Here is a 21,322-nt window from a genome sequence, read left to right on the forward strand (position 1 = left end):
AGTGGTGGGATGGCAGGGTTAGGTTAACGGTTGGACTTGATGACCTTAAAGGTCTTTTCCAACCTAAATGATTCTATGATTATATTTATGAGGTAGCAATATATCCCAGCCTTCTAAGATGAGGGGTGAAGGCATGGTTTTAAATTTACCATCATATTGTTTATATTGCATTAAGAAGCTTTTTAAAGTACTATTTCAGTCTGGATGGGTGACAATGTGTTTTTCCTGGGTTGGAAGACCAGCTGTGTAAAAACAAAAACCCCCAAACCCATTGTTGTGCTAGGAATATGAGGTAGCAATATATCCCAGCCTTCTAAGATGAGGGGTGAAGGCATGGTTTTAAATTTACCATCATATTGTTTATATTGCATTAAGAAGCTTTTTAAAGTACTATTTCAGTCTGGATGGGTGACAATGTGTTTTTCCTGGGTTGGAAGACCAGCTGTGTAAAAACAAAAACCCCCAAACCCATTGTTGTGCTAGGAAAGACTCTGAGTTTAATTCTGCCATTTTTCCTTATGCTGAGCATTACCTTGCTACGTGGTTTGTCTGATCTGTGTTTATAACTGAAGTGTTCACGGACCAACAGTGAACCATTGTACAGGGGTTTGCTGCCGTGATAAAGCTATTTTTGAAACCAGTTGGGATAATCATTAGGTCTTCCTCTGTTCTCTAGGCAGTAGCTACTGGGATGCACAATTCTGGGATGTAAGTGTGGTGTGTTTCCCCGATAACTGCTTCCCACAGAGCCAGCTTTTGGTATGCTTTATGGCAGGTGGAACTTCCAGGCAGCTCTGAGTCAGTAATGTTTGTATAGTCTGCGTTCCGTTTTCTGGCTCAGACCATAACATCTCGTAACTCAGTGAACTGCTTCTTAAATTAAGAAACACAGATAATTTCTAAATGTTTTTTCTTATTTTGTTAATTAAAAAGAAGAAGAATCTAACTCCAGCATTGATCTCAAGCTTTCATTATGTAAAGAATTTCTTGCCACTAGTGGTGTACCCTTATACTGAAATGTATGGCTATGTCTTACCAGAAAACAATCTCTAAGAGTTTATGAACTGCTGGATTATTTTATATGCTGAGAGCTTTGAATTCAAGAGAAATGTTGTGAATACTCCAAATCCAGATCCAAATTAGGCAAAGGTGACCTCTGTGGGTAGCAAGCACGCCACAAAGGACTAAAAAGACCTGGGCCTTGTTCTGTGTCGCTATCAGGGGATATTCCTTGTCTGGGAAAGTGTAAGGTACTGTCAACTTCTCTTGAATGCATGGAATTATGTGGGAGTCCTTGTAAATTTAGCATATCTCTGGCTTGCCAGCATGAATAATGGATGAGAGAGATTTTGTCCATGTTTCACAAAAGCAAAGCAATGTTGGGATATTTCACTGCAGAAAAAGAAAACATTACTGAGATGCATCTGAGGAGATCAATAGAGTGTTGCCAAATCTGTTATGGATATGAGCCATACAGAACCTTTTTGCAAAATAAAGAAAAAGGAGTCTTTAGCAAGCCAAACTTTCTTTATATGTGCATTTTGCTGCAGAATAAAAACCACCTTCCAGCTAATGCTTTTGTGTAAGGAACAGTACTGCAAACATGAATAGTTCTTCATCTCTCTCAAAAATCCATATGCTTGTGAAATATGAGGAAATCTTCAGTTTTACTAGATTTCTGAAGACTGATTTTGAAGTGGTTTGGAACAAGCTGCCACTTGAATTCCATTCTTTGATATTTTCTGCTGCTCCTGCTTGTTCAAAAAATTTCTAACTCCATTAAACCACTAGTATAAGCCTATCAGCCTGGCTATATTTCTACATGTTCTTCCACAGTGGAAGGCAGATACCTTCTTTTCTTTCCTGGTGGCAATCCTTACTTTTTAGAATGAAAGTAATAATTCTAGGTTTTGCTTTTTTTTTTTTTTTTTCCCTTTGCATTTTTATTAGACTTTTTTGTCTCTGAAAGCAGAAATTAAACTACTGCTGAGGATAGAGAGGAGTGAACGTTTCTGGAGCAGTAACATGACACTGGCATCCTAACTTAAAACTCCCTTCTGTCTAGAGTGTGTGTGAGATTCAAGTGGAAATGGTGCATCTTTTTGCACTAACCTGGTGTCTGCCATTCTACATGTGAAAAAGGGGAGTGGAATCCAGACTGTTTTTATCTGCATGGCTCACTGAGTTAGAGAACATGTTGCAGATGCAGGTGAGGGCAATCTAGTCCAAAATGCACAACCAAAATAATAAATACAGTGCATCTTCATAGAATTTTTTAGGTTGGAAAAGACCTTTAAGATCATCAAATCCAACTGTTAACCTAGCTCTGCCAAGTCTACCACTAGCCCATGTCCCTAAGCACCACATCCATGTTGTTCCCTGCTCAGATATTCTAAAAGCATAACATGAGGACTGGGATTAATCTGTATTATAAAAAGAAGAGTCACACGTCTTTTGTTTTAATATTTCTGTCCTGAATCAGTGTCTCTGTTTCTTATTTCAGGGGGCTGATTAAGAAGTAAGGCACAGTTCAGCCTCAGTAAAGAGAGCACAATCTTACTTAAGTGCTGGCACCCCTTGTGCCATATACAGCTTAATTTTCTCCTTGTTTAAGAAAACTGTTTTTTCTCTTTTCTTCAAGAGAATAAATGTTTTTGAAAGACCTTGATTTGTTTTTGAATAAATGTGGTAGTGAAGAGATTTTTAGATTCCAGAAAGGAATTGGTTAAGTTAGACTGGAACCAGCAAGAAGCATAAATGGACAAGTTGCCTTTTACCTCTGCAATTGAAGGTCTGAGACAGAAGAGATGATAAAAGGGCCAGCTGGGAACAAAATCGTAGTTACCACAGCAAGCTACTAATGAAAAACTCCCTGGTATTGTGCTTGGGAGAAACTGGTATGTCTCTTTGGAGAAAGACAATAAATAGCTGCTCTGGGGGGACAGACTGCAGTGTACAGACACTGCATGAAGTAAGATGCTTTTTGGATAGCTGGCACATTTACAGTGAATCATCAGCCGTAGTCCAAATTGTTCTATGATAATGGAGATGCTGTTTGTGGAAATAAAGTGTGTGCATTGGTGTGCAGATGCCATTTCAGGTTCCTTGTAGGAAGAATCCTGTCCTACAGCACTGACAATAAAAGAATATGGTTCTGTTTAACCAATACTTGCAGATGTTGTTGTTTTTCCAGTTTTGGACAAAATCAAGCAGTTGGCTCCACATCCAAACACTTGCAAATGGAAGAATCATAGAGACATGATCTTCTCAATGCATTCAAGAATGGCAGTTAAAACAAAAAGTGAAATAAAGAGCATTTTAGAATGTCAGGACATTGGTGCTGGAGTCTGTTAGGTTGAATAGGGCACAGCCTGGACTGGCTGCCTTCTGGCGCAATGCTTAGTGTGGGGAAAAATTTACAAGATCTGTATGGATCAGCGTATGAATTTTGTGGACTTTATAAGTGTTGCATTTTCACTCATGAAGCTGACATTTTAAATTCAGCTCCAGGCAATTACAAATAAATTATAACCCACAGTTGTATTACAGTTTTAATGTATTTGTTGCCCTGTAGTTGCACAGACAAAGCATCCCACTTTACCTAAGGTCAGGAGTTTGATAAAGATCATTCAGCCTTCCAGTTTAAATGGAGCAAACTGGACCTAGTTATTAATCAGTTGGACTGAAAAAGGAATTGATGCTCTCACACATGATATCTGTTATCTCTCACAGGCGATTTCGTTCCTTACGCCACTAGCTGTCATTTTTGTGGTGAAAATAATCCGGCGAACAGACAAGACTGAAATTAAAGAGGCTTTCTTAGGTAATGTATGTCATACTTTCAAGATGGAAAATGTGTGGTAGCTCTCAGAGATTGGTTCCAATTGTAGTCTAAGCCTTGAAGAAAACCTGTCTCCATTACAGTAGTTTTCTGTGCAGTCATAGGTGCAAGCCATCTCACAAAAGCCTTTGTTTTTATGTATATTTCTAAATGTACAAATTCCATGTCTTAATTCCACAGTCTAGCTAGCAAGGGCCAGAATTCGATCAGCAAAGTCGAGGCCAACTGAGAGACTGTTCAGATGTGTATTTTTCTGTCACAGCCAATCTATACCTCTTATTTATACTTGCAGCTATTCTAAATTAAGGGTTTGACTGGAAAGTCTTGTGAGACTCGGTTGCTTAGTGTAGGAAATACTCCTCTCATGGCCTTCTCCTGGAGTTTACTGTTCCCTGTTGCAAAATCCATGCTTGTGGCTCAGCCTTTCTGTTCACAAGCTGATGTTTCATCTTAAATTGCCAGTGGAGTTGAATGTGCACTTAATCCTGGACTGTGAACTGCTACGGCTGTGTTATGGGTGGGGTCTAATTACAGTTGTAGGCAGCAAGTTTGAGCAGAGAGGCAGGTAGACTATGGGGATGGTAAGTCTTAAACTGGTCCAGCTAATTCTGCCTGTGCCTATCTTTTGAAATCTTATAGTGGTATATGCCCAGATCCTTCTTACATAGATACTGCCAGAGACCAAAACTGACTAAAGCACTTCCACTGGCAGAGGATACTTTAAAGCGCCAAAAACTGCATATATTTTTGGTGGTGGTATGTTTGTAATATGCTTAATTCTGGAATTCTCTTTTACTAACTAATTTACAGTTTAATTTATTGGCCCTTAGATTGTAAGGTCAAAATGATACTCGGCCTTGCCTTAGCTAGACAGGATGTAAATGGCACTATGTATCTGCCTTTGAATTATTTTTTTTTTTGACAAGGCTGGGTTTCCATAGCTTCTTCTTTCTCCAGTTGCTCTAACACGAGTGTGAAGAGATTCTAGTTTTGTTTTGGCTGCTGCCAGTCAGTTGTAGTAAGTTCTGAAATGTTTTAGAGTGATATTTTACTGAGAAGTCCATTCAGTAGAAATAACCGATTCATAAAATGCATACAGTCACAGTGCTGAGTTTCAGTTTCTGTTGTTTAAGAAGGAAAAGGAGCTTTGGGTGAGTTTCTCCATCACTTATTCTCACCTTTTTGTTCTGAAGAGACACTAATTTTTTTGCTGCTCTTGCCTTCTGTTATGATTGCCTCTGTAATGACCAAGAGAAAACTTGGCAGCTTCCCCAGTGTTCTCCTTGCTACCCAGACTTGAAGGAAACCCCAGCCTTGATGTGCTATTCTGCAGGGTATCCCCATTCAGTATGTGCCATAAGCATGGAACTTCTTGTGGCTTAATTATGTTCAACTGGACTGTACATTAATATGATTCAGTATGTTAATGTGTCTGGTGATGTGAAGCTGCTGATGTGAAGGTTCATTAACTGTGGTGAACTTTGGCTGATTTGCTGACATCTGGCACATAATGATCATAATGAATGATCAGGAAGTCCCCCAATAGGTGAATTTCTTCATCATAGGTAGAAGAGATCAAAGGTTAAAAGGATGCAAAACTGCTTTGCCGCTCATATAGCCATTAATATAAAGAAGGCTGTTCAGTGCATCTAGGATAAGGAATAGTTAGCTTTCTAACGTAGGTGCCCTTAACCCTTCCCCTGAAAGTGCCTACCTCTCTCTACTGACTAGATTATATGACTTTTGGTGGCAGTATGAATCCTTCCTACAGGGAACAGAATGAGAGCAAATGCAGTTTGTTTATCAGCTTACACTCATGCTGTCATTTGATACTTGAATTGACATTGCAAGCATGGGTCAGTCAGGTATGCAGTGAACAATCAAGACAAAGCTTAATGAAAAGACTAAACTTTACTGCATGTCTTAGAAGGCAGATATCTCTACAGCTTCCATTTTTGAAACAGGAGAATGTAGTGCTGTGACACTGCTGGTCATGTGCATTTGACTTTGTGGAAAATTTCAGTTCACCATGCAATCACCATCAATGACTAAAATAAAACAATGGAGAGGAAAAAGAGAGCATGGGATTGAGTGGTCACTGTGAACGTAGGTGTTGAAAGTGGAAGACTTTTTTTGAACAACAGCAGTGTCTCTAGGATTGACTTGTTCCTTTATTTTTGCTGGCAGCTGTTGCTATATAGTCTGAGAAAACCTTGGTTTTGCTTTGATAGAGGAACCTCTTTTTTTTTTAATTTAAAGAAAAATAGATCCCATAACATATTTTTATGATGTATAATATTCTCAGGCAAAGATTTTAGGGAGACGGGGTGAGCGCTGCTGAAGTACAGCACCTGGGGCAGCAGTCCAGTCAGAAAATAGCTCGTGTAGCTGTCATAACCAAAAGTTATATTATTGTAACTGTTCTGCTGGAAATCAGAGATTTGCCTGATAGTTTGTTTTCTGATGGGAAATAAAATTCATTTGCTCTTGTATTGTAACAGGGAGCTACAGTGTGGACTGCAACATTAAGTCAATTTTAATCTAAAAGGAAGGAGTGTATGCACTGGATCCAAGTGCTGCTGAAATCAAGGCAGAGATCTCCACAGGCTTTAGATGAAGTTCTTCAGAAGGTCTAGGGACTTGGCGTGCAAGTACAAATAAAGATGATTCTGTCATACCTAGTATGACAGTTCCTGTTTATTATTCCAGTTTTATTAGGAAACTTGGTTAAACCTGGGAGCAATTGTAAAGGGAAAATGTCAAGATTTTTAGTCAAAACATCCACATGCTTTTGGAAGAAAAATAAAAAAACATGCAATTGTAATTTTAGACGAAAGGTAATTCTTTAGCCTGAAAGTGGACTGTTTAATTGGGTCATACATATATATACATACATAAGCACACACACACATACGTGTATATAGATCTTAGACATATATGTCTATACAGGAATTCTCCTTGACCCAAAGAGTGTAAGATATTAATCTAGTAAATTACAAAACTGATAAACACAATACTTGATTCTCTAAAAATTGTTTCCATCTGATATTTATGCCTGTGCAAATGGCATGATATGAAATCTGGCTTTGCATAAGGAAATAAGATTTCTCAAGAGTAAAAAAAGAACAGTCAGTCATGTAATTATTGTCATGCTCTGGGATCTGTCCTCAGTCTGGGTAATAAGCAAAACAGTGGGCTGCAAAGATCATTCATTTTTCAGTCCAGTAAAGGTTTCAGTCTGTAAATCAAATGCTGTAATGCTAAAATTTATAGCTTGGTATTTAGGTTATTATTGTTCTGTTTCTTCATTCTGTTTTGTAGCTGTTTCCTTGGCTCTAGCTCTGAATGGCGTCTGCACAAATACTATTAAATTAATAGTGGGAAGGTAAGTCTTGTCATGTTATATTATGGCTTTAACTGTTATGAGAAATGAAGACAGAGTTGGCAAATACAGTACACCTTAATAAAAAGATAGCTGCTGCTCCAAAGCACATGGAGTTAGAATGAGCCCCTCTGAAACTGTCCTTTCCCTGGTGCAGGTGTCATACAACTTCATTATGTGACATCCAACTGTGGTAGGAATCTATGCCCTTATGTTTTGTTATTTGTTTGACTGGCTGGCAGATCCAGACAAACTAGAGCTTGAAAGGAAAGGTGTGAGCTGAAATCAATTCATTAAATTGGAAACACAGAAAGGAAGAGTCACAGCATGTGGGAGTTTAGATGCCAGTGCCACTTGTCTGATTAAATAGGAATCAGTTGAGCCTCTATATAAGCCAGTGCCTGCATTTTGTGAGAGACGTATTACTGAATGGTATTTCCAGGTAACATCAAGATTCACGGCTGAATAAACCTTGGAGCTAAGCAGTAAGTGTACTCCTAGGTAGGCTATTTTTTAGGGAAGCATAAATTTGAATAAAAGGCTCAGAAAAATACTAGCAAACAAAACTCTGGATGATAATTTTTTTTATGTATATTTTGTCTCTTTATCAACATTTTGAATCATTTCGGCTGAAAAAAAGATATTTGATTCATGCACTATTTAATAGAGTTGAATGCTGCATTTGTTGTCCAACTGCACTTGTTTTGCAGCATTGAGGAAGCAGTATTTGTGGTTGGTTTCTGATGAGCCCTCTCCACTGCACTACTGACACCCTGGCAATAATGGTACTTGGCACTTTTTATTTTAAGGGTGCTTTTGAAATATATTTAAGAATGTCTGCACTGTTTTCTTCAGGCAGACATGAGCTCATTTTGCCTGCACTCCAAGCCAACCAGTTGCTCTGTCAGCTTGTCTCATAATCTGTGGTCATTTGCCTTGCTTCTCTACATGGTTTATTAGGTCAGGATCAGTATGACACCAGTCAAACCTACGTGCTGTCATTGAGCTCAGAGCAGGGTCAAAATAAACTTGGAGGTTTGTTCAGTGCAGTTAGAGACTCAGTGTCAAGGCTGGCATTAGAATTGGGTGGTTGTTTTGGTGCCAATCTTGTAGCTAAGTTGTAGTGCTGTTCTCAGCTGGACGTGTTGGCAAGACTTGTGCAATTTGTGGGGTTGCTATGGCTATGCAACTTTGCTCTGTCACTGGAAGTGCTCTGCAAGATTGATTGCTGTAGGCAAGGGTAGTCCTGCATGTTTGTTTTCAGAGACAACTCCCACTTCCATGCTGCACTGGAAGCTTCCCTGAGAGGGCCTGCCTGTAAAAAAAGTGACCTAGAACTGATTATTCAAGGAAAATGAAGCATTTCTGTTGCTGTGTTAAGACAAGAGGGAATGAACTCTGTATGTAATAAGCAGTAAATGTAATAATCACTTTGAGGTTTATTTGTTATTACAGCTTTTCTATTTTTAATATCCATGGTGTTTTTTGTAGACCGCGTCCCGATTTCTTTTACCGCTGCTTTCCAGATGGAGTAATGAACTCTGAAATGCACTGCACAGGTGATCCAGATCTGGTATCTGAAGGCAGAAAAAGCTTTCCAAGTATCCACTCTTCCTGTAAGTTCATTTAAATGCGGTGCCTTTTTTGTAAAAAGGTGTCTTATATATGTTTTGGAATTGCTCTTTTTTGATCATGAACCTAATTTTTGCTGGAGGGTCCTGCACTCCTGTCTTAGGTCACCGCTGCCTGAAATTTCCTTCTGGAAATAAAGCTGTGAGCCTGTGACCATTCCTTATCTTAAGAACCATCTGACTTCACTGAGATCTATAGCAGGACTATCAGACTATTCAAGGTTAAAGAAAACAGTGTGGTTCTGAGGGAGTATCTGTTCCTTAATGCAAACCTCTGTATGCAACCTTTGTCTATGTAGTAAATACTTATTTTGTTATATTCTATTGAGGTATGAAAATATGGCAAGGCATGTTTCACCCACATAGTTTTGACAAGATCTAGTTAATATATCAAGGACTAGATCTATAAACCCAAAGTTCAAGTCACAAAGACAGTTCTACTGCTTTTATCATTAAACTTTCTTCATGGGAGGTTGTAGGCTTGAAGGTGGAAGGGGTAGAAAGGAATACACAGAGATCACGTTGCATCATTTTGGTGCTGTTGATCCTAATGAACTGGGTACAAAGTGAGGTTCAAGAAGTCTGTATAGCACTAGAAGCTATTGTAACATGTCAGAAGAAGGATGATTCTTTCATTCTCTGTTTTCTTACTCTTTTGACCATATCCACTGCTGTGGCTAAAGAAGGGATCCTTGTCTGTGTGGGCCTTGATTCTGGGGGGTTCTTATACTTCCATGTTCAGGTGTCTGCTGCCACTGGGAGCTCTGTTCGCACCTCAAGAAAGCAGAGAATAGGTAGAATGTCCTGACTTTTCTGTCAGCATGACAGCACAGAGGGGCTGTGTAATGGGAGAATAGGTATATCAATAGTATCTTATTTAGAGGAGCAGGTGGGCAGGAAACAGTGGTAAATTGGGCACAGTTTGGAGTTTCTGTGTTTTCTCGTCTAATCCTAGGACAGCATAGTCACTTGTCACTCCATTTGGCTTTGAGGTGGTCCTCAGTCTAGGTCTGATGGTTTGATCAGTTACTCCTAGCTAATGCTGTATCCTGACAGACATTTAGGTGGCTTTATGAAAACTTGTATGCCTGATTTAATTAGTGGTATTAACTCAGATGTTTACATAGGTTCCTTTCTCTGTCTTGAGGATCTGGATTCTAGAGTGTTTTATGTCAAGTGTCTTAATATAACTTCTTTTCATCTGTAAAACAACTTGATTACCATGAGCTTTTTTGTTTGTTTTGGCCAGTATTGTTTGTTGCCTTGTGCTGTTCTGTTTCTGAGAACTGCCAGTTGAGTATCATTAAGTCATATCTCTGGAATTTGTTTTTCTGATCGTCTTTTAAGGTAATAACTTCAAAGTGTCTAATTGTGCAGAATTATATATTACAAACAAGTTGGGTAATGAGATGAATGAAATTCTGAGCTAATCTTGCTCCCTTTTTCTTGTTTAAGTCCCAGAAAAAGATAAGGGAGTAACAGATGTTTGTGGATAAATTACAAGCTTTATAAATCTAAAAAATAAACTAACTTAGCTGTCCAAATCTTGTTTATAAGCTTTGATTACATTAAAGAGACAATAGCAAAATATATCATATGCTGTTTAGAACAAATGATATTTGTTGCTATTTGTAGTCTGTCTTCAGATCTGTTTGTCACACTTAATTGTGATCCTCTTGGTTAACTATTTTGTCAATGGGTAACAAAGGCTTAAAATAAGTTCATGTATACACTGATGTACTAGAATGTGCAGATTAGTCCTCAGCAAGTGTTCTAGTGGATCACTTTACTAAAATGCAATGGTTTACTCTGGGGCTGCAAAGTGTGAGCTGCAGAAGACAACTAATGTGTTGTTTCTGCACAGACTAGAAATGCTCTATGTGTAGCGTGCTCTGCTTAGCTCTGGCACAAATCCTAGTTCTCTTACTGAGACTGCTTGTCACACAGTGAAGTGCTTTGCCCCTGTGCCAGTGGGGCAGCCATAGAACACATACTGGCATTTTAGTTTTGACTGGTATTGGTTATAAGCACTGACTTGCTGCAGCTCACACAAAAATTCATTTGTAGCAGAATGATGGCCCAGTGTATTTAGATCAAAATTATGAGAACAGCTTTCTCCTTCACTGGCTAGTATAATATTAGCATGTGACTGGATTGACTGTATTTCCCACTACAAAGCCATAACAGTGTGATGAGAATCAAAAGATATACATGCAGTAATATTTATCTGTTGGTAAGTGTACGCTAGAGTGAGGCAATTCTGAGGCAATACTCTCTTGAAGTACTTAGCTGTTTGAAGCCTGATGTTACAATACTGGAGTATCTGACAAGACTGTGTGTTTTGAAGCTGTAAAATCCATACATATTTTAGTCTCATAATGGAGAAGGAAACCATTTAATTTGGTAATCTTACAATGCTAACCTCTGCTTCTTTAGTGCAGTAAAATTATTTAGATAACCAGGATTGTCAGTATTATTTTATCACGAATAGTTTATAGTTGTGATTATAAATTTAACTTCTTGCTGATACTTCATCCCTCTCTAGATTGAAGAGTGAAAAGCAAAAAATATTATGGGAAACACAATGCTGTAGTGCCTTTCTGGACCTATGAAGCAATGAGGATGTTGAGGATATAATAATTCATGTTCAGAAATTTTGCTGTAAATCTACATTTTCAGTATTTTGTTTTGTGTAATATATGAACTATACTTCCTCTACCTCCCAGTCCCTGTGAAAAATTATTCTCTTATCTCAGTTTTAAAAAGCTGGCCTTCCTGCCCTTGTAACATGTAGGTAATTGCAAATTTTCCTTCCATAAACTCAGTCCAAGATTTTTTCTTGTCTCCTTTCTCCTTTCGGCATAAGATTGCTACTAGGTAAAATGAAGGGGCTCCATTCTTCAGATTTCTGTTATCCTTTCACTGTTTGTTGTGGAATTTGTGAAGTAGCACCAAAAAAAGGGTTTTTTGTTTCTGCTATGGTTTGTGGAGTTTTTTCTGCTTTCATGGCAGTGGAAATGTAAATGGAGAGGAGGAGAGTTGACATAAGCAATGGTAGCTATCTTGGAATGATTGTTACAAGTAGCTCACTACAGTTTGGTATTTTCTATTTCACTTGAACAAATGAAGAAAGTAAATCACAAGTAAAAGCTGCCAGGGAGCTCGTAAAGAGAGGTTAGAAGCTTCAGTCATGAGCCATTTTCAGCTTCAAAACAGTTTTTCTTAGAGCATTCCTTGGACAGGTTGTCAATCAAAAGCTTTGTTATACCAGGATCTAAAGCCTCATCCATGCAAAATGAGGCCTTTAACAAGAAAGTCTGTGGTGCTGTGAATGTTGTGCTATGAGAATATACTGCAGGGATCTCACATAAGTGACAGTATTGACACTCCCAGATGGCCTGACTTGAACTTGCGTACTCCATAAAAATATTGTGAACTACTTTGAGAGTCAACTTGTGCCCTGAAGGAGAGTGTGTTGTCCTTATTAGAGCACAGATTATTTTCTTGGCTTGAAATTACCATGTTTTTCATCTCCCTCTGCCAAGGAGTGCATGTAATACAAACAAGAAAAATGTATGGAGCACAAATTGTTTTGTAAAGCCAAAGAGTGACTTGCAGATAGATGCAAACTATAGTTGCCTTTAACAATTGAGGCATTTTGTACCAAACCAGAAAATGAGGTTGACCTACATGAAGGCAGCGTTGTTGTTACTACCTTCTCTGAACAAGGAGTAGAACCTGCAGAGCTTGCTGAAAATGTACTTTGAGTTGGCATTTCTCATTCAAGACTGCTGTCTCCCTAGCTCTGTCTTCTCCTGCCCTTTTTTGGAAAGATTATTGAAGTTAGGTAACTCCTCTTGATAACTTTTTATAACAGCAACTTGAGTTTAGAATCTACACAAGCACAACCCAACATTCAGTGACTCCATTGAAATTCACCCAGTAGTGCCTGTTCTACTGGATCAAAGAAGTCCCTGGACCTTCTGGATTGTTTGGAGTATGTTTTGCCTCTTTTCCAGTTGAACTGCCAATATATCTTGTTTGAGGGAACCAGCATTTGGGATTAGGGAGCCAAGACTCAGGCCTGGGTTCGATAGCTCAGAGGTATTCCCGAGTCCAGGTTTATATGAAGCTATTCTGACCAAAATGCTTCCAAAATCTAGGTCTCTCCATATTTAGTATTTCTATGGCTCTACAATCCATTGGCTATTTTATGCTATTTAAAGCCACTGCTTTTGAAGATACCATCTCTATGTCCATACTTCATTGTAAGAATTGTGTTTATGAAGATTACAAATGCAGCATTTCTTCCTCCTGCCTGTGAGTCTTCTATAGAGTTATCTTGCAGAGAGCCTTTAGGCAGCCTGCCTTGGAGATACCTCATGGCATCCTAACATCTCAAGATATGTGGTGTAAGCATGAGTACTATTCAGGGTTTGTTCTGGTTGTGCTTTGCAAGCTTGTTACCCCAATAATAACCAAGTCAATTTCAAATACGGCTCTGAGAGTAGTCGGAGTTACTGAATGTCTGAAAGCCAGTTAAATCACCTGAAAGTGCTGACCATAGTAAGGAGTGGAAGAAGTCAGCCGACCCTGTGGTGAGCTTCTGAAGACATTTTTTTCTTGTGTTTGGTGAAGTATGATGGGAACTGCCCTTTGCTGTATTTTTTTTTTTTTTTTTTTTTGGCATAGTGTTTCCCCACTTCAACCTCCTGATGTGTAGCAGAAGTGAGAATATACTGTTTCCTCAGGTCAATCCTTGCAGTGCTGGAAAGTACATAATCCTGCTGCCGATACAAGACCCCTCACCATTTTTCTTCCCTTGTAGAAAGATTCAAACAGCAGCAGCAAGCAACAGAGAAAATGAAACAGGAACAACAAACAGGATGGGCATACAGACAGAATGATTTGGTGTATTTAATGGAACAAACAGAACAATTTATGCCAAAATCAGTATAAAACTTCTATTGTCTGGAATTAATAAGTGTAATGATTACCCAGCATAGCAATTAGTGAAAAATGCAATTTATGAATAAAGAGAATTTAACTGAATGAAGCACGTGAAAACTGATTGATAAGAGGAAAAGTATAGTGAATGAATACAGAGCAATTAATTGGATAAGCCACATGCATAGCTGGTAGCTGAACAGGTCACTGAATTTGCAGGCATGTATTAGACAGAAAGTTTGTGTAACTGATTTTGTCCTTTTTATCTCATGACTGATGCAATTTTGACATTTGCATGGGACTGACAGGATCCTTCCACAAACAAAATATGAGCCTAGAGTCCTATGGTATTATTTATCTGAAAATCAGTAATATCTAACTCTTAATATTTGTTGTTGAAAAGTTACCATCATGCAGAAGCTTCTTGTTAAGTTTCATTATTGTCCAATATGTTGATATGTGCATGGGAAATAAATGTTTATAATACCAGGTTTAGATCCAGTGGAGCAATTCCAGATAGACCAGATGTTCAGTGATTAAAAACTGAAAAAGAAATCAGAAGGGTTCTTTTAAATATCAATTGTTTGTTACTTTAAGTAGCTTTATGCATTTACTAGTTCAAGGAAGATTTAACAATATCATAGAATTGTTTAGGTTGGAAAAGACCTTTAAGATATGGCATTCTTCATATAGGCTACAAGCAGCGAGTATTTGATTGTCCAGTATTTATGTGGACGGAGAGATCTGAGTTTATTTTGGTGACAAAATTTGAAATTTTTATGATTACCAGGGGATCCCAAGGAATAAAGTCAGTTTTCTTGTCCTTGTTTTTGTCTTAAATTACTGTTGCTGTAATCAGGCACATACCTTCCTTTAGTGAATATCTCTAAATTTCTTCAGGGAAGGTGTTCAGCCTACAAACCACTGGGTTTTTTTCATACGCTAAGACAACTGATTCTACTTGTGAATAGAAGACACTGTCAAGTACGTGTTTAATTAAGGTGACAAATACTGAGCATGTTTTCAATATGAGAGCTTATGTTTCTGTAAAGCACAAAAGTAAAGTTCATGAGTTGCAGCTTACATTTGTTGCAAAGGGAAAAGGGAGAAAAATGCCTAGGGGGAGGTGCACACAGTGACAACAGATGTAGCTGTTCTCCCTGGATCAGTGTTGTACATTATAACTTTAGGGGTGCTGACAAGTCCAGATTTCAGTTGTACACAGGTCAAAATTCAGTTCTTTTCCTAAGCACAGGGAAATCTTTTAAAATGCATGAAGTCATTAACATGCCCCTTCCTTCATTATATAGGAGATTAAACCTTTATTTCCCAGGAGTGGGAGATATAAAAAGTTAGGTTTATTTGTTGTCTGTCTCTGGTTAGATAGTAAACTGCCTTCCAGATCCCTGGCAGGTGTCTATTGCAAGGATTCTGGGGTAGAGAGAAGATGCACGGCAAGCCACCCATCACAGTTGGTTAGAACTTCCATTCACAAAAAACAATGGCTTGTTTGAATCACGCTAGTGCTTTATCAGCTGATGCTAACTTTGGTTTTAAATCCCCCTGTGTTCTTACTCCATTAATTGAAGCAGCAAAAGATGCATGTTCAAATCCAGCAGTTTTAGAAGCGGAACAAATGAACTGCAGGACATCTGTGTCTGATACACTGTGATTATGCTGCTAGAGGAAGTGGCGGTTGTGACAGAGAGGCAGAGGAGAAGAAAAGAATAGGTACCTTAAATGGTCATGTCATGTTGCCATATCACCAGTCAGGTGGCTGTAAGTAGGGGGAGAACTAACGGGGCAAATTCTCTTTTCACTTTATGGTCCTGGCAATGTCACAAATATAAACTAGTTTTATCAAATATTGTGGGTTTGGGTTTCTTTTTTTTCACTGTTTTGAACAGTAGAGCTCAGTTAAACTCTTGAAACCTTAATACGCAAAAAATGTTCGAAGTTTGCATATGGAGTTTGGGAGTATCTGCTATTCTCTATCTGGGTTTGGAAGGTTTGGCTTGGAAGCCATGTACAGTGAAATCATACAGAATTTGGTCTGGAAACAGACTGTCTTTCAGGTTCGCACATAAATTTGTAGACACTTAAGATGGAAAAGCCGCCTTGTATCATTTACAGTACCTCACTTCATCGCTATAAACAGATGATTCCTGATGAATTTTAAAAAATCCTTTCTTCTATTTATTTTAAGCATCTTACATAGTAGGATTTTCCTGCAGTTTAAAATTAAGCTGGTTATTATATGGTTTGTGAGTTCACTTTTACATCAATACCTCTCTGATCTAATCTTGAGCCACCTAATTGTACATTTCTTTTCTGAGCTTGGTGCCTCATTTCAAATTGCTCTGAATTCATCACATCAGTATGATTCTCTTCTATTAAGCTGCAGTTTAATATTACAGTTTACTATGTGTTCCAATAATTTGCTGCATAATTTGTTTTTTTGCTGTCATGTTAACTTCATTTTCCGTATTTATGTGTATCATTGGTAGAACATTTGCTTGTTTTTCTCATCAAGTATGCTAATAAGGAGTTCAGGAGATAATTCTTTGGGCTACTGCACTGTGGGACTCTCTAGGTATCGAAAACACTGGAAAACATCAGATCATGTCTAAAAGAATTATGTGGTAGAACTAGATACAAGGAGGAGGAGGAGGGAGGGATGCATGGTGTCCTGGAATGAGTAGCAGTAGGTGAGGTGTTAGTCTTCTTTGGTGTTTAGACTATTCCTGGGGACTGGCGCAAAGAGACCTGATTGCTAGCTAATGCAAGGACCAAGCTGATACTTCAGGAGTATCATTGATACTGTCTTTTAAAGCCTGTTTATATGTTTCTTGGCAAGTGATACAGAGTGATCATCAGGGCATGTTGTAATTCTACATGCTGTAAGTTGCCTATGTAAGTGTAAGCCTAGACATGGGGTTCCTGTCAGATACTATCACGTGGAATATGCTGTGAAGATCAAGTGTTTGAAGACAAATAGAAGCCCTGTAAAATAGATCCTATCACAATAGATGCTCTAATCTTTTGAAAATCCTGTAAGGCACTCTATAATGCAAAGCAAGGAAATTAATTTCAGGGTGCATTCAACACCTAGCAAATTTAGAAGTGGAGCTAATGAAATGAAGTGGATTTTCCTTCCTTAGGTCTGAAATCTTTGAAAGGCTGGCCTTAGTATCCAGTAGAGTTTTACTTTTTCTGATTTATTTAACAAAAGAGACTGTCAGTTACGAATAGTTTAATTACTACTGAAAAAAAATACATATGTGTAAGATCCTTTGAAGGATCTTTATGGAAAAAGCTACAGTTTTGCACTGAACAGGTATTCATTCTTGGTCAAAGACTCTATCTGCTTTACTGGATATTTTTAGATTGTATGCTGACTGGAAATTGATTTAAAGCATGATTTGCCAGGACTGCAGGTAAATTTTTGCAGGTGGAGGAGGAGTTGAACATACTTTGTGTGTATGATGAAGGCAGACTAGTAGGCAGTTTTGGGAATGAAGAGGTGGAAACTGGGGGATACTACAAAAGACAGGAAAAGCAGCTATCAAGGAAAGCATGTTTTAGAAGCACAAATCCATAGAAATCCAAGTCTTGTTCCAATTACTGTCTGAAATTAATTTCCCTAAGCTTTTAGCTGGGAAAATTTTGGCTTAAAATATGAATCCCGATCATCTTCCCCAGTTGATAATAACAAGTTTTAGGTACAGAGCTCTAAATCAGAGGGAGAAAGACCTGACCCAGAGCATTTTAACTGAGTCTGACCCAGAATTCATCTGTATAAGTGATAGGCCACCAACAGGAAGCAAAAAAGTGCTGCAAAAGTATTATGTGTTTATGTTAATATTGTTTAATGAGTGAGTCTTGACCTGTTGCCAAAACCAGGTCAACTTCCTGATTAGATCTGACCTTAAGTGTTTGCTTATGTTCATATGTTACTTACCAGACCTTTTTAAGAATAAAGTAGCAACTCTGCAATGCAGACTTGCTTCAAATATTCAGTAAAATAGGTTGTGTAGGTTAAAACAAAAAAAAAAGTATTCCTAGACAGTCAGATATGTGCTGACATATGTAATGAAGTCCGTTTACAAGCAAGTATGGGTAAATAATAGTAACACAACAGATTTTATTTAGAAACACCAAAAGTACTGTGTGAATGAAATGCCAAATTCTTGACCCTGTTTGCTTTCTTAGAGGAAGTGATTAATTCATCGCTATATAACTCCCTTTAGGCTCTTACTCTACTCAAAATATTTGCAAGCAGATGGCAATTCCCAGAGTTTTGGTCACACCTTTATTTAGTGGCTATTTTAAAATACGTTAATTCTGAATTGGTCAGAAATGTTTAAGCTGTGTTTTTCAGCTAAGGGATTGCTGTGATAGATTTGGGGATGTTGCATGAAACTGGTTTTGATACCTTTGTGCTGAAGAAAAAAAGAATGGTAAGTGTTTAATTTAACCTCCTTGGAGTCTGTACTGCTTCGCATGAGTAGGCAATGGCAGATCGAGCCCATGGCTGTAAAGAATACCCATACGCAGCTTGAAATTAATGTGTGTCTGCTATGAATAAATGAATAATCACTGGCTAGTCTGGTTTGTATCAGCTTATAGTTTGATTCACAGAATTGTTAGGTTGAAGGTGCCTCTGGAAATCATCGAAGCAGGGTCAGTGAGAGTAGCCTCCCCAGCACTGTGTCCCATTGAGTTTTGCGTGTGTCTGAATATGGACATTCCACAACCTTTCTCATAGAGAAATCTATGTTTTTTTCTGTCACAGCGAGTATGTTTTTTTCTTATGTTTAAATGCAATTTTCTGTACTTCAGTTTGTGCCCACTGTCTGTTCTCCTTTTACTGGGTACTGCTGAGAAGAGTCTGGCTGTACTTCCTCTAGAAGGCTTTGCATTTCCATGTGTTGAACTTCAGGAGATTCATGTCGGCCCGGATCTCAGATAGAAAGATCCAAACTGATGCTGGTGGATTTCACATCAACTGACTGAAAGACAAACTTGATAAAAATTAAAATCAGTTGAATAACACAGTGGCTGCAGAGGTAATTAAACTTACAGCTTCATGTTGGGTTGGATAGCTTCATGGGAATAAAATCAATAAAACCCTAAAATTTCTGTATAAAAGTGCTATACTAGCAGTAGAAGAATAAAATACTTATGTGATTTTATTTTTGTAGCTGCAATTTACTTAAATGAGTTTTATAAGGAATTCATGTTTTTAAAAGAAACAGCTCCTTTCATTGTATATTTTTAATAATTTGCACTTTTTATACAAATAAGACCTAGGTTGTAATATGCTACTAGTAATGGAATTAACGTTAGCATTGGCCAGATTTGCAAAGTTGTAACGCATTGTAACATCACGAAGAATTATTTTTTTTTTTTTTTTCAGTTTCATTATTCAGGATTAGCTTTTGCACGTATGAACTTACGCAAATCAAGGTAAACATTAATTTCCAACAAAGGGCATAATCTTGCTCGGACCAAAATCAATGCCAGAACTGAATTGCCTAGAGAGTTCCAATCTATTAATAGTCATAGTTACTACATCAAAGAAGTAATCAGCAAACAGGGTTAATGAGACCAGTGACCAAGGATTTAGGATCTTAATACCTACTACGCACTTTAATGTAGCTTTAAGAAAACATTGCCAGTGGAGCATGTTACACATTGTAGATTCTCTTTGTATTTAAAGTAGGATATGCACGTTATAAGAGTACTGAACATGAGGTCATCTGTACTTATTTGTTGGGAGAAAGAACAGTGTCTCCAAGAAAGGAAGTACAAGCAGCAATAGGAAAAAAGTAATTGCTTATTGTTTTCTGCTGGCATAATAAAGGAGATTAAATCTTCAGACCAGTCCCGAATAGTAATTTCCTACTTTAAGTAGCCAGATTACTTTATGAATGGCAGCAGTAACTGTTTTAACAAGCTTAAGAATATATAAGAAAAATTCTTCCCCCAGCCCTATCTTCGAATAAGGAGAGAGGAATCCCAGCTGATTTTCTTTTCACTGCATTACCATTTCTTCCTTTGTGAGCACTGTCAGCCCCCACATCCTACAGATACTGGGAATATGCATGCCTTTCCCTCCAGCATTGACATATTTCCCAGAAGTGGAGTTCTTGTGTTAGCTTCTTGAGACTGCTCTTTAGTAAGGCTCCTAAAGAGCAGAATGAAAGGGACTACACTGGAAAACTAACATAATTTGCATTTGATGATTGTCATTGAATGCAGGTGGCAGTAGGGGAAACGACCATATGCATCACCAACCTCATGCCTTACATAGCATCCTGTCTTGTCCAGGAATGGCAGTATACGCAACTTTAGAGGCAGTACTCAGGGGATAGTTCCCTTATCCAGAATAGAGAAGGTGACTGCTGAAGGTCTGTTGTGCTCCCCACTTTTTCTAGGAAGAATCAACAGTTAATTTCCACGAGCTGTCAAGAGTTTGAGTATAAACTGGCTTAGGTGCCAGTTTATCAAGCAGCTGTAATGCATATTATTGGGATAAACAAGGTGGCTATTTACCCGCATATTTTCTTTATAAAATATATATGAAATATTTTTAAATAAAAAGATATAGCCACGCAGGTATCCTTTTCATCTTTGTCAATGCTTACCACCTATCTGAGAATATACCAAATCCTAAGGTGAAAGGGCATGTCCTTATCTTTCAATCAGTTTTTTTGCAAACGGTAGGTTTGCTTCCAAGCTGTGTAAGAATTCTTTGCTTCTCACCAGCACCCAGCCTTTTTCATTAAAATGTCTAGAAGAACTGAAGCATGAGGTGTTTTATATCTCTGCCATATAGCAAAATTCAGCAGACCTTCTTGAAGAAAAGCTCAAATTAATGTGATTCTTCATGGTAACATGTTATTTAGCAATACCAAGGACTGCATGAAAAATCAGAAATTGTACCAGATGAGCCTGTTGCTTTCTGGATCTGAAGACTGTGATTTTTCTGTGATGCAAGAAGTTCTCCATCTTATCATTAGTCATTTTATTCTTTCTTGTATTAGCCTGTCTTCTTTGACAATCTCTTCTGCCTGGTATCTGGTGATAAGACCCATGGCAATTGTTCAAAGCTGTGCCAGAGGAGGTTTAGACTGGATGTTAGGAAGAATTTCTTTATGGGGAGGGTGGTCAAGCTGCAATGGGCTTCGTAGAGAGGTGGTGGATGCCCCAAGCCTGTCAGTGTTTAAGAGGCATTTGGACAATGCCCTGATAACATGCTTAAGCTTTTGGTCAGCCCTGAAGTGGTCAGGCAGTTGGACTAGATGATCATTGTAGGTCCCTTCCAACTGAAATTCCGCCACCTCCCCCCCACCCCACCCCCGATAGCAACTAGAGACACAGCAAACCTGAGATCTGATTATCTCCAAACAGCAGATCTAGGCAAGTTTAAAAACCTATCTGTATGGACCAAGTGGAAATGCATAAAGTGAGAAATTGTGAACAAGAATCTGATCTAAAAGCACCCCAAATAAATTA

The 21,322-nt window shown here is 38.2% G+C and overlaps 1 protein-coding gene across 1 annotated transcript in view; it reads left to right on the plus strand.

Annotated features, from left to right (window-relative positions):
• Positions 1-21,322, plus strand: part of PLPP4 (phospholipid phosphatase 4) — a gene marked incomplete at its 5' end in the record, with an annotated part of 40,617 nt that overhangs the window by 3,369 nt on the left and 15,926 nt on the right. Inside the window, 3 exons of the mRNA XM_009641426.1 lie at positions 3,733-3,823; positions 7,163-7,226; positions 8,715-8,839. Of these exons, the coding sequence (XP_009639721.1) occupies positions 3,733-3,823; positions 7,163-7,226; positions 8,715-8,839 (280 nt within the window). The remainder of the gene's footprint in view (positions 1-3,732; positions 3,824-7,162; positions 7,227-8,714; positions 8,840-21,322) is intronic.

The sequence above is a fragment of the Egretta garzetta genome, unplaced genomic scaffold, assembly GCF_000687185.1.
Source record: "Egretta garzetta isolate BGI_Z169 unplaced genomic scaffold, ASM68718v1 scaffold486, whole genome shotgun sequence".
In the NCBI taxonomy this organism is placed as follows: Eukaryota; Metazoa; Chordata; class Aves; order Pelecaniformes; family Ardeidae; genus Egretta; species Egretta garzetta.